The 12094-nt window shown below is 53.4% G+C and overlaps 2 protein-coding genes across 2 annotated transcripts; one reads left to right on the top strand and one right to left on the bottom strand.

Moving 5' to 3' along the window:
* Positions 1-663: 663 nt before the first annotated feature.
* On the bottom strand, positions 664-4024 carry PG986_014961 (uncharacterized protein; the record flags this gene model as incomplete). Its single annotated transcript, XM_066851183.1, has 2 exons — positions 664-1700; positions 1765-4024. 2 exons carry the CDS (start codon positions 4022-4024, stop codon positions 664-666), a joined length of 3297 nt encoding a protein of 1098 aa, XP_066693421.1.
* Positions 4025-10069: 6045 nt separating this feature from the next.
* On the top strand, positions 10070-10837 carry PG986_014960 (uncharacterized protein; the record flags this gene model as incomplete). Its single annotated transcript, XM_066851182.1, has 3 exons — positions 10070-10289; positions 10383-10596; positions 10690-10837. The coding sequence occupies 3 exons, from the start codon at positions 10070-10072 to the stop codon at positions 10835-10837; spliced, it is 582 nt and encodes a 193-aa protein (XP_066693420.1).
* Positions 10838-12094: the final 1257 nt, after the last annotated feature.

Below are 12094 nucleotides of genomic sequence, written 5' to 3'. Positions count from 1 at the left end.
GCTGTGATGATGATGATGTCGCGAATCCCGGTCACGGCTGCTGCTCAAGTCTTCTCTGAAATATATGCTCTGGGATTTACAGCCAGACGAGCGCAATCCTTCGAATCGTCTATCTACCCTAGCGCTCCGCGGGGTTATCCTTCCAACGGCGAATTTGTTGATAGTCGCATGGAGGGGCAACCGGCAGAAACTGATAGTGTACAGACACAGGGGAGGCCAATGGCTACCAAGACGGCAGGCGGTGAAGCTGCGTTGGTATATCCATCCCCTATCCCGCGTGATTTCTACATCATGAGGGAACTATAGATCATATTCAAGAAACTCAAAAAGTTGCCAGGGGTATATAGAAGGGGCTTATCCGCGTGCCGTTTTGAAGCTTCTCGATTTCACGCCTCTTCACATCCATTGCGCCTCCTCAAAAGCGCTAAACAGCCTCTTTCTTCACCGAGTACTCGCCCGTCACCCATGACCCCAACTCCGAGTCGACTCGAGGCATTGGAGCTTGGATTTCACACCGACCCAGCATTCTCATCTACTTCTCTCTGCTTCCAACAAAATAGCAATGTGCTGAGCCCCAACTCCGGTTGGATATCCCGAGCTGGACAGCGAGAATACCATAATGGCTAGCAACGCTTGTAATCATGACTCCTTCCATCCAAACCACTATCCTAAAGTCCACACCGGTGCCTTGACAAGCACCTGCCGTCCTCGTACCTCCACTGCTATGAATCCAGCAAAACGAACCTTACTGGCGTCCTTGGGGGGTGGTGGTGCTGTCGGTTCCGCCATGTCAGTATTCGAAACAATGCTGCCTTTTCTGCTTCCGGGCTGCTGTTGGCTTCCCAGCATTGTCAACATACCACTCTTGGTCTTCTCACGTTTTGCTGCTTTCTCGTTGTCCTTGCCGCTCTCTTCGCCTTCTTCGGGGTCTGGAAGGGGAGGGAGCGCCTGCTTTTCCGTCTCCATGAAGTCTGCTTTTATCGCATCACCAGGCAGGGGTAACACCAGCGCCACATCCCGGCTCTCCAACGACAGGTTGGCCGCAATCCCGACCGCCAGTTCCACAATCATGGCCACACTCCCGTCCACTCCCGGGGGCGGCGGTTCTACCATGTGCTGATACAGGTGCGTCGTGAGGTTGGTTGAAGTCAGTGTTGTGAAGTCTTGGCGGTGGTCTCCGCTCTCGGGTGCATTCAGGGCCTGCTGCAGGCCTTCCAGCGTAGCCATCCGCCAGCTTACCACCTTGGATGTTAGTGCCTCGTATTCCTCCCCTGTGCTGAGCGTGTACGAAAATCTGCGAATGTTCTGCTCGATGCGCTTCAGGTGCTGGCTAAGTTCGATCTCAAGACCGGGATGGAAGCACTTGTTGAAAATCTCATCCACCACCCACCGAATGATGACGGCGCGTCCGACAGCCGTCATCTCCTGTTTGCCTGTCTTGATCGCCTCGGCGCTGACATATCTCTCGATCCAGCTGGGTACCGTCTTCCAGTCTTTACGAATGTTGAACGAGAGATTGTTGATCGCGCCGTTCAAGCGGTTGAATCGGGTAGTATACTCATTGTCATCAAGCGCTGTGCGGGACTGCGAGATCCGTTGGTTGGCCACAGCATTCTGGAGCTGTTCGACCTGGCCATTAAGCTGCTCTATTTGCGACTTGCCGTCAAAGTAGAGTCTCTTTACGTTCTTATACTTGGTCACTATATTACTCATTAGTTAATAATCAACTCGGTCACCAGCACAACGCGAGAGGGCGAGGCCTACGAAGATCTTTAAACTGCTTCTCGGGGTCGGATTCCCGCTCCGTGTTAGAGGGCTGGGGGCTGTTGCGGCCAGCCTCAGCGCCTGCATTATCGAACTGCTGTCGATCCGGAACATTGCTCGCACGGTAGGCTTGCACATTGCTGGGGACACCGGGCGTGGGAGGCAGTGAGCCAAGGTTGGGCCCCTGGCTGTGGCGATAGCCCGGAGGCGGGCCGGGAGGGGGCTCAACTTGACCAGCAGCCCTCATGTTCTTCTCATTCTCGCCTGATCTACGAGTAGAGGGAGGTGCACCGGTCGGCGGTGGCATGTTGTCCGACTGCGGTGCTGGAGAGGATGCGTGAGGCTGTACTTGTCGCTGGTCTAGCTGGGTGTAGCTCAGAGCAGGCGTGTGCTGTTCGCTGAATATGACAGATGACCGTGCGTCGGTGTCGGTAATGGAAGAGTCATGCGACAGCTGGGACACGGTCTCGGGGTTTGGATGCTGAGCCTCAGCTCCTAGGTGCGTGGTGTACAGCGGCGGAGGATTGCCTTGCTGATATTGTACTTGGCCTGGAGGGGCAGGGTATTGCTGACGGTACTGATCCTGAGCGGGGTCGACGACGATACGTCCGTACAGCTGTTGTCGTGGTGACTGTTGCTGTTGTTGATCGGCCTGAACATGGGCCTGCGCCTGGGCTTGAGCCTGCTGTAGAAGCTGCTGGGCACGAATCTGGTACTGGTAGGCGATGTCCTCGTTTGCACTGTAAGGCGAGGAATCTTGGTCGGTGGGCACCTGCCGGATGGTGGTCTGGTGGGGGTGGGGGCGGGGCTCCTGATTGTTTGCACCTGCACTCTGCAGCTCGGGGCTGATGGCGATGTTGTTGTGGTCGCGAGTGTAGCCTTGTTCGCTGTCACCACCGCCTTGTGAAAGTGGTGAAGGATTGACGGGCTGGTGGCCTAACGAAGGCGGGGGTTGTTGTGGTTGATGTTTCGACGGCGGCGGTGGTGGTTGCTCCTGGTCCTGGGGCGGCCAGTCAGAGGGCTGCAGTGGTGTCTGCTGTTGTTGTTGTTGCTGCTGCTGCTGCTCAATTGAGGTTTGGGAAACACCCGTAGTCCGAATCGAGGGCGGAAAGTTGTCGCTAATTCGCTTGGATGACCTACGACCGAGGCCAGGTGAGTTGTCGTAGGAATTGTGGTGCTGGTGGTACGAGTGTTGATCCGAAGAGGAAGGATTGCTACTGTTGTTATTGCTGTTACTGCTGCGACCGCTGGCCGATGATGCACCAGCTACAATCTTCTTGATCAGCTTCCTAGCGGATCGCTTGTTTTCTGTGGGGGCCGCGGGCTGCTGCTGCTGCGGCTGGTGCTGAGGGTGCTGTGGAAATGGGGCACCAATGGTCTGCTGCTGCTGCTGCTGCTGCTGGCCTGAAAGTGGATGGCCCAGGTGTTGGCCCTGGGAAACGATAGGGGAGCTAAGGGTCTGCGGCAGGTCGTCGGCCGAGCTGGCAGCGGCGAATTGCAGCTGCGACTGGATGGGGGTAGAGACCTGGTGTGGGTAGCGAGTCGATTGGGATCGCGACACCTGCTCCGAAAAGTCTTGGCTGGTTTGCGATTTGGGCGGCGGTCTTGGAGCGAAGTGCTGCTGCGGCTGCTGCTGCTGTTGGAGATGGTTGATGTTGATGTGGTGGGCAAAAGCAGCGGAATTATTCGCTGGGTCGGTGGTGTGGCCGGCGGGGTGGTTTGACGTAAGGGCGGTGGGATCAGTGGTGGTGCTCTGCCCCAGGTTGCTGCTATTATTATTACCGCCTGAGTAGCTCTGGGATTGACCCTGCTGTTGCACTAAAGGCGGCGGAGGACCCTGCTGGTGCTGCTGGAATTGGGGCACCTGCTGCTGGAGTAGTGGCGGCTGATCCTGTTGCTGACGCTGAAACTGCTGCTGGGCCTGCTGCTGCTGTTGCGCTTGCTGTTGCGCCTGCTGTTGCTGCTGCTGAATGCGCAATTGAAGCTGCTGTTGCTGCTGCTGTTGAGCCGAACGTGAGTCCTGTAGAGGGAATGAGTCACTTGAACTCAGCGCCGTCGACGAGGCAGAGGGTGGAGTACGTGCAGAGCCCGCAAGAGAGCCCGTGCCGGAGGACGAGGTGACCAGTGTCGAGAGGGGCGTCGGCGGCAGCGGTTGCTGTTGCTGTTGCTGTTGTTGCTGCTGTTGCTGCTGCTGCTGCTCAGCGGCCAGGCTATGCTGAGATCGATTGCTCTGCTTTCCAAGGCGGCCGAAGGAGGGCATAGTTATGTTTATTACCCACTCCTTGGAATGGGGAGGGAACAATACAAATAATACAACAATAAAACACCAACTAGTTTGGAATAAGTTGCTTGCGCCTTCTTCTTTGACTCAAACCTGTCCTGTCCAAGGCAAGAGGGAAAATAAAATGGCAGGATGGGCTTTAACCACACACCACACACACACACACACACACCGTATAGCCAGCCGTACCACACACGCACGCACGCACACACACCAGATAGATGGTTATGTACCCGTACAGGGAAATTGATGTGCGGTTTGTGGGAGGAGCCGTGCTGTGCTGCTGCTGCTGCGCGTATTTGCGGTGCGTGCCAGGTGCTGCTGAGAGCTGCAGTTCAAGGGGAACCTGCAATAAGACAAAGAAAAGATGGGACGGATGGGATGAATTTGGCGTATTCTTTCGTCGGATTGATCACCTTGCTCGCCAGCGCTGACAAGCTTCTCTGGTCCGAATCGAGTCAAGTCGATGGGTCCCAGGGCTCTTCCTCCTGCAGCTGTATTTGCAGGGGTGGGAGGCAACTTCAAAGGGGCTGTGCAACGAGAACACCTCCAATACCAGCAGGTTAGTCCCCAGTGCCACTCGCCTTTTCTCGACTTCTGCCTTCTTTCTGCTGACCTTGGCCTGGGTGTATGATACGTATAGTGGGATGGTAGCAAGATGGGAAGATAACGGAGATCGGCAAGGGTATGTAAGTGTAAGTAGTAGTAACAGCAAGTAGCCTCTGCAACGAAAACTATTTTGTCTTGTTGTGTGTTCAGTTCCCCTCCTCTCTCTCTCGGTATTTGGCGTGCTCAGGCTTGGCAGCTAGGCTCGAGGCTACTCCATTCCCGGCGTATTTTTGCTTTACCGGAGGACGAAGTAGGCTCTCTCAGCATCAAAGGAGAGATAGCACTAAGTAAGTCTTGGCTCCTATGCCTCGTAGTGGGGGGGTGGAGGTAGGAATGGCACAAAGGCGAGAGACGGGAGAGCTATAGTGAGGTGAAGTAACAAAGCCACGGATGTGTGGTGTGTGGCCCGAAATGGTACTGGTTATCAAAACTCCATAAAGCCCCGGCCGCAGTCGAAATTGACTCTCTCTCGCCAAAGCGCGCTCGGTGATACCAATAGATGGAAGGTTGTGGGCAGAGTTTCCTGGTTCATTCGACACGGTTGGGAAACGGAAAAGGAAGTTGTTGAACGTGACCCCTAGAGTTGTAGGTTGGTTGGAGGAGAGAATCATTCCCTGCTTCAGCCCATACCTCCAAACGGGGAAAGATCTGACTGCCACCGGGAGCATACTGTACTTGACTGACGCATCCTGTCTCTCATTCACCATCCACGCCCGGCTCCCAGCTCCTTACTGGCCACATTGGGCAGAACTGGATAGCCAACTGTATTAGGGTGTATGTAGCCCGGAGTTATTCAGGATCCCAGGTCCAAAGCGTCGGTAGCTTCTGGCCCCCGCCTTCTGACTAAGATGCTAGCCGGTACTTACTTATCTGTAGAGGGTCCTGCGACAAAGCAAAAACGTGCTGGCAATGCTTTCATCGCATTTGCTGCGCGAAAGAAAGTGCCTAATCTCACCTGGATCAAAGACCTGCTTCGGATTGGACGGGCTCTCTCATCCTGGTAGGTGACAGGTCTATCATAATACGTACTTTTCTCGTAGTAGTATATTGTGGGTCGGGGCCCGTGAGTATACTCGAGTGCTATACATACAAACTTGACTTGCATCTTTACAGATCCTTCCAAGGTCATACTTCTATAACTTGATAGGTTGCATACTACTTCCTTGGCGATGGAAGGACTGCTGCTGGTTCGTTTTGCCAGAGTTCAATGTCTGGTATTCTCCGTAACGTGGGGTCGTCACAGATGGAAACCGGCAATTTCCGTTCTATCACGTTCAGTCTCAATGTACAGACACCGTCGACCGTTCCCTGTCCGTCTTGCCTCAGTCCTGTGATGCTTGCCCACCTATACGAGCTCGGCGCAAGTATGTATTCGCATTCGGCACGAAGTGTCGCCATGTAATAGCCGTATGGCGGGGCCATAGAACCTCGGCAAATGCACCGCCAGGATATATAATATCCACGCTATCATATTTGCGTGGTCGAATTTGACGTGAAACTGCCCCCATGGATTCCCCGCGATATGTTTCTTATGTCACCGACCTGATAGTTCGGAAACACGACGGGAGAGAGAAAAAGTTGGGATGCATCTCAACCCAAAAGGTTCCATGGGTGTGAGTGGAGAACGGCCTTATTCATGCAAGCCCAACCCCTGTAGAGGTGGTGTGGTGAGGGCTATTTATAGAAATGGGTAGCGGGTCGATGGAAAAGTCCAGTGTCGATCTCCTCCATTTTCCAAGCTACCTAGCCTCTAATTTATCGCCCTCTGCGAGTTCTGCTTCAAATTTGTTGTTGTGTGCTGGAACAATAAGATCTGTTTGTTTGTAGCATCGGCGCCGAAAAGCAGTAAGTGCACAGAAGAAGCAACGAGGAGGCAACGAGCAAGCAAGGAGAGATACGCGAAAGAGAGACCCCAAATGACGCCAAAAGTAACGTCGCGAGATAGAAGAATCTGGCCGGCGGTCCGATGATGACTGATGACTAGTTGCGGCGGAGTCGTCCAGCGGCCAGCCAGCCCTACGCTGATTGGCGCAGTGGCAAACCCAGGCCTGAAGAACCTAACTGGTGAGTCTCGTTTTTGATGCGTCTCGGCCTTTTGGCCACCGAGTAAGCATTGCTTTCCAGTCGAAAAGGGCATATCCCACATGCATGCCACATGTACATTAGTCTGTCCGGTTGCTGTTGGGCTGCCGAAAGCTGAGAGCAGCTCGGCAACATGTCCGTTCCCAATGTAACGATGCGCCATGTACAGCCTCGCTCATCCTGCATGAGATCAACGTATCTGTATGCATTGCATATTCGATAGCAACTTGCGGTGACCAAATTCTGCTTTCCTCTGGCAGACGCAGAATACTCCAAATCTGGATCACGAACCACCAAATCGGCAGCGGATCTAATGCGCTTCTTGCGAGAGCACCGCCCCCTTCTTTTGCGACAAATCTGCACATGTCAGCAAAACGGCTCACGACAATACTGCCACTACCAAGTCCGTGTGTTCCGGGCCTTCGCGCGGCCCAACGGAGGTTAACATACGACGACCTGGCAATGTGAATAGAGGGCATGGCCGTATAGTCTTGCCTATTCCCCATCCTCACCGTACCGATTTCCGGATATGCAAGTGAACACTGCCCCCTTTGAGGCCGGTCTACGGCAGGCAGGTGAAACGTGCGATTGCTGTCCACGCCGAGAAAGTCTTCAAATAGAATGATCAATGCAACGTCAGTGGAAACCAAGCATCAACCAAGATTGGAATCGAGACGGAGGGGCTCGCAATGCCTGATCGTTGGGTGGCATATCACTGGTTAGCCAAAGCCAACGTGATGATGCCAGAGGTATGAAATATAGCACTGCCCTTGGTACAGGGACCCACGCCTTCCAGCGGCCGGGTCCAATGGCCGAACTCGACGACCGTCGTTCCATCGGAATAGTTGCGACAAGAGGACGACGGATGGCCCCCAGGCTCAGCTTCCATGTTCAGTAACGGATCTGCGTGCGATAGCCTCCCCGTTGGTAGAGGAGCATAGCCACGAGTTCATGCACAGACAGCATAGGGTAGCCCTCGTATGGTTGGAACTGCCGACCTCCACTGAAGTGCAAGGCTGAGGAGTTGGAGGGCTGGAGGGCTGGAGGGCTGGAGGAGGAGGATATCCAATGTCGCATTGGCCAGGCTCGAGTGGTTTGGGCTGGCACTTCTTACCGTCGGAGGGGATCTGTGTTCTTGGGGGCAGCTGCACGACTCGGATTTCGACCAAAGGGAAGCCACAATCTGGAAATGGCCAGTTGCTTGGATTGGGTATCCATACCACGAATAAACACAGAACCGGGCGTGACAACGGAGCTATGGCTCTTCGATGCTATCGTATCGCATATCAGAAATTATACGCCGGCTTCTGCCCGAAATGGCATTTGCTTCTATACGTGGGACACAGCTTCGACATCGATCTGATTGACAAGTCGAGCCGAATGCGGGACCATTCGGATGTAACAAGCGGTTACAAACACGTGTGCATCAAAGGAAAAGGAAGGTTCTGATTGAGCTCCCGTATCAACTGCCGCCGATATCATGGTCCTCACAACGCACAACAGACGACCGGAGAATGTATACCATCATGGCGACTGTGCTTGAGACAGTTGGCGTCAGCTTCTCCCCTCTGTGAAACCAAAAGAAGGCCAGACTGATTCATGCGGTGAGCATACTACCTCCAACATCGTCATATATCAGGAATCGAGACCGAAGCATCGTGGATAAGAGGATCCCATGGTTACTGCCGAAAAGGAGGTGTATTCGGATCGAATCCTTAGTGGCATCTATCTCGCTTGGTCTTCCTAGCCTCTCAAGTCGAAAGGTGCTTTCCTGAAATCATGTTTCCAGCCAGGATTTCCTCTCACCTACGATAGGACCGCGTACGCCGGGCGCCTGCATTCGATCCCGTGGTTACCGGTCTGTGCCCCCTAGACCGCAGACGGGCCCCGGAAGAATGCTGATGAGCTTGACTCGACTTTCCAGAACTGTAAATGCATGGTGGACGAAAATGGCGAAGCTGACCGCTTTGGTCCATCTGGAGAAGTAGCTTACCATTTCCGTGGCAGGGCGGCTGTTTGCCGACCTCGGTGACACTGTGGTACGAAGGCGAATGGCCGCCCGCTCCGATCGACACAAGCAGCGAGTGACCCTGTGATATCTCGGAGTATTTACTACTACCACAAGAACGTACCCAAGAATCTACTTGTGTTCTTTTCCTGGTGTGAAAGGGTACCACGGCGATACTCTTGCGAGAGGCCTCAAAATCGAATGAAAACCAAAGAATATGCATCCCAAGAGCTTGGATGCCGTCAAGAGTCTGGAAGCCTTTCTCTCCCTGAACGGAGCTGCAGTAAGTGAGGTAAGCAGTCCAACACTGTTGACTGGTATGATCTAGTATTGGCATGCATTTTTTTGAAGACTACTCGCCCTTGACAGTGGGAGATCTTATACCGAAGGCTACGGATACCACTAAGAGACTAACTAGGTCGGCCAGCTGTTGTTGTACCACTTGAGTGTGTATGTCTCGGTTGAGCCTGAAGGTTCGGGGTATGTCCAATCAATGTCAAGATATATTCTCGTCGTCAATCTTCAAATCTTGCCTTGGAAACCGCGACTAGATCTTCGATGGTGAAGGGTGCGAGACCCGGCCACATCGCGTAATGGTATGCCGATTGACCGCATCTGTGGCAGGAATTCCAAGGCTGCCTTAGCTGGCTTCCAGTTTGCTTCCGATCTAAGAAGCGGGCTCATGCTTCGGATATCGTTGCTTTGAACTTAAGCAATACCAAGTTAGCAGGCATCCATATTCTATGAGCTGGAGCGTCGAAGCCCAAGCGAAAGCCTGGAAACACAAAGAGTGTCTTCGAGAAGCAGGACGGGTGATTGCTTGTCAAACTGCTTTCATTTCCATAAAAGGCAGAGATCAAAGCAGGTACAGCGGTTAGCCACAGGCATCCCTCGTGGATTTCTTCCGTACGAAGCGCGAACCATCATTGGATGCGTCAGGTTTGTCGGGTTGAAGTTCAGGAGCCGATGAGATTTTGCGAGCCACACGCACAGTTGGAATACAGAGCCACACACACAGCATCGCCTTTGTGGTATGTTGCTCTTGATGTCAAGTGACTGCCAAACTCCATGTCCCTTACTTATCACAAACCAGCGGTGTGAATGTTGCTGAGTAGCTGCGGCCTCTTTCCCCGGAAGGCAGCAAAAGAGAACCGGTGAATATAAAACCAGGGCAGGTCCTCGCTCTTCCCTCTGAGGAACACCGACCGTATTCAAAACCAACCCTGCAAGCCCACCCGTCGAGCAGTCCAACCTCCTCCATTCGCTCGACCCCCTCTGGTTTCGACATACTTGCCTTCTCAACCCCGACCAGAACATCCCACACGATGGCATTCCTTCTTGTCCTTAGCTTGATGCTCTCGCTGGTGGCCTGCTTGCCTAACGCGCTGATCAACCTGGCCACTCTCGCCACCGCGACGCAGCCCACCGGACGCAAGACCTTTCACGATCTCGGGCAATTCGACTGGAAGAACTGGACTTTGACAGAGGTCTGCCTTGACTGCACGCGCACCTCCCCGAGTGAACTATTTGACTGCGAATATAAGTGTAAGAACACAGCCATCCGCATACATGCATAGCAGTATATGCATATCAGTGCATATCAGTAAGAGAATATTCGCTCACAATCTCGAAATACAGTCCAATGGGATGATCCCAACTTCAACACCTCGACCGTCTGCAACAGCTCCTGGAAGTGGGACGGGGTCACGATGCAGAACGGCCCCAACAACACCTACAATACCAACTACATCATCTGCGAGCTGGCGTGGCCCGAAGTATGGCAGTTGAAAATCAACAACATTGAAGACGAGCTGTTCGAGCTTGGGCTGGCTCACACCTGCAAAGACGAGATGTAAGGCCTCGCCCTCCCCCTCTCCTTGTCTCTCCGACGACGACCATTCGATCCCACAGAATTGACCAAGGAACCTAACTGACAAAACTACAGCGACTTCCAGCCCCCGGAGATAGCCGAGTTCTTTGCTGTGCCCAACTTCACGATGGCCCTCATGGGAAGAGATGATTACAGCATAGTCTACGCAGCCAAAGAACCCGTCTCTGTTCTTATCCAAGGATTGACATCAGAACCAGCATAGCGTGGGCACCCTTGACGCCAGAGTTCGCCTGCCCCTTCGCCGCGCGTACCACGTCGGAGGTCACTCGATGGACCGTTGTCACTGATACGGCGGCGGTCTTTGGTGTTCTGTGCAACCCCAGATGGAGTTACGCGGGTTGCACCAAATCGTCGGCTGTCGGAGGATGTGCTGCTGAACTGTCCAGACCATGGGGGGTTAATGTGCTGCAAGGACGTAGATTTCTAGTTGAGAGAATGTAGCAAATGAAATGTTCGCTGGCTGGATCATGAACTACACGAGACCTCGCCCGATTGAAACCAGCAAACTGGAAATATGATATGTTTATCACTTATTAGAGTCACCAATCAGCCTGTTTTAGGTTATCTCGGCTTGCCTTACTCCTTCTCAGTGGTTGGGTATTGTGAAGTCTCGGCTAGTTTTCCTTTCTACAAGCGAAGCCCCCCCGGCAAATTGCTTTGCTTGCTTCACCCGGTTTCCCGTACATTGTTGAGGCTCGCTCCGAGCACCTGAACCGCATCTCTTTTGGAAGGTCGACCCGGGCAGCCCTCTTTAGCGATGTTGCGGCTATAGAGGGACGATCACTGCTCCAAATAGTCGTATACTTCAGGTAGACTATGTAGGCCCGAAATGACCATGTCGCCAAAGTACCTATATATGCCCCTGATATATAAGTGATGGTGCATTCTGGGGACGACAATGACGGAGCGAGTTTTCTCCAAGTAGGAAAAAGATGCGAATGGCTCGCCCTTTTAAAAGCGAAGTCAGAAAGGAGGCCTAAAAGGGGATCTGCATTTGCGTGAACGCTATAGAGAGTGTAGGAACCGGGATTGATGGGGAACGACGAGCCCGGGGCTCGGCAATTCGGTCCTTCAGTCCACCAACGGAGATACGGGGCCGGGCGCCGTCGTGATCCCAAGCCGATGAAGCGAGGGACGTCCGGAATCCTGTCAATCAAAGACCCCGGAGACTAGGGGAAGTGTTCCAAGTTCCTGACAAAAAAAAATCCATTGGTTGTGGATTGGTCACTCCATGGACAGTACCACCCGGCCAGACGTTGATCTGTCGATGGATCTTCAGTCTCAATCAGTTGATCTTACCTGCATACATGCAGGCGATCTTCATCATATATCCGCTTACTTGATAACTAAGCCAGATCTAAGGAGTGTCCTTCGGATACGCAAAGGCTGAGACGCCAAAACCACGCTCCGAGGTGCCACCATCGCAAGAATTATACGCCTGCAATTAATGGGCTTCGTG

The sequence above is a fragment of the Apiospora aurea genome (assembly GCF_038362705.1).
Source record: "Apiospora aurea strain CBS 24483 chromosome Unknown utg000010l_segment0_segment0, whole genome shotgun sequence".
In the NCBI taxonomy this organism is placed as follows: domain Eukaryota; kingdom Fungi; phylum Ascomycota; class Sordariomycetes; order Amphisphaeriales; family Apiosporaceae; genus Apiospora; species Apiospora aurea.
Note: the sequence above shows the minus strand (reverse complement) of the source record. Positions and strands in the feature narration are given on the sequence as shown.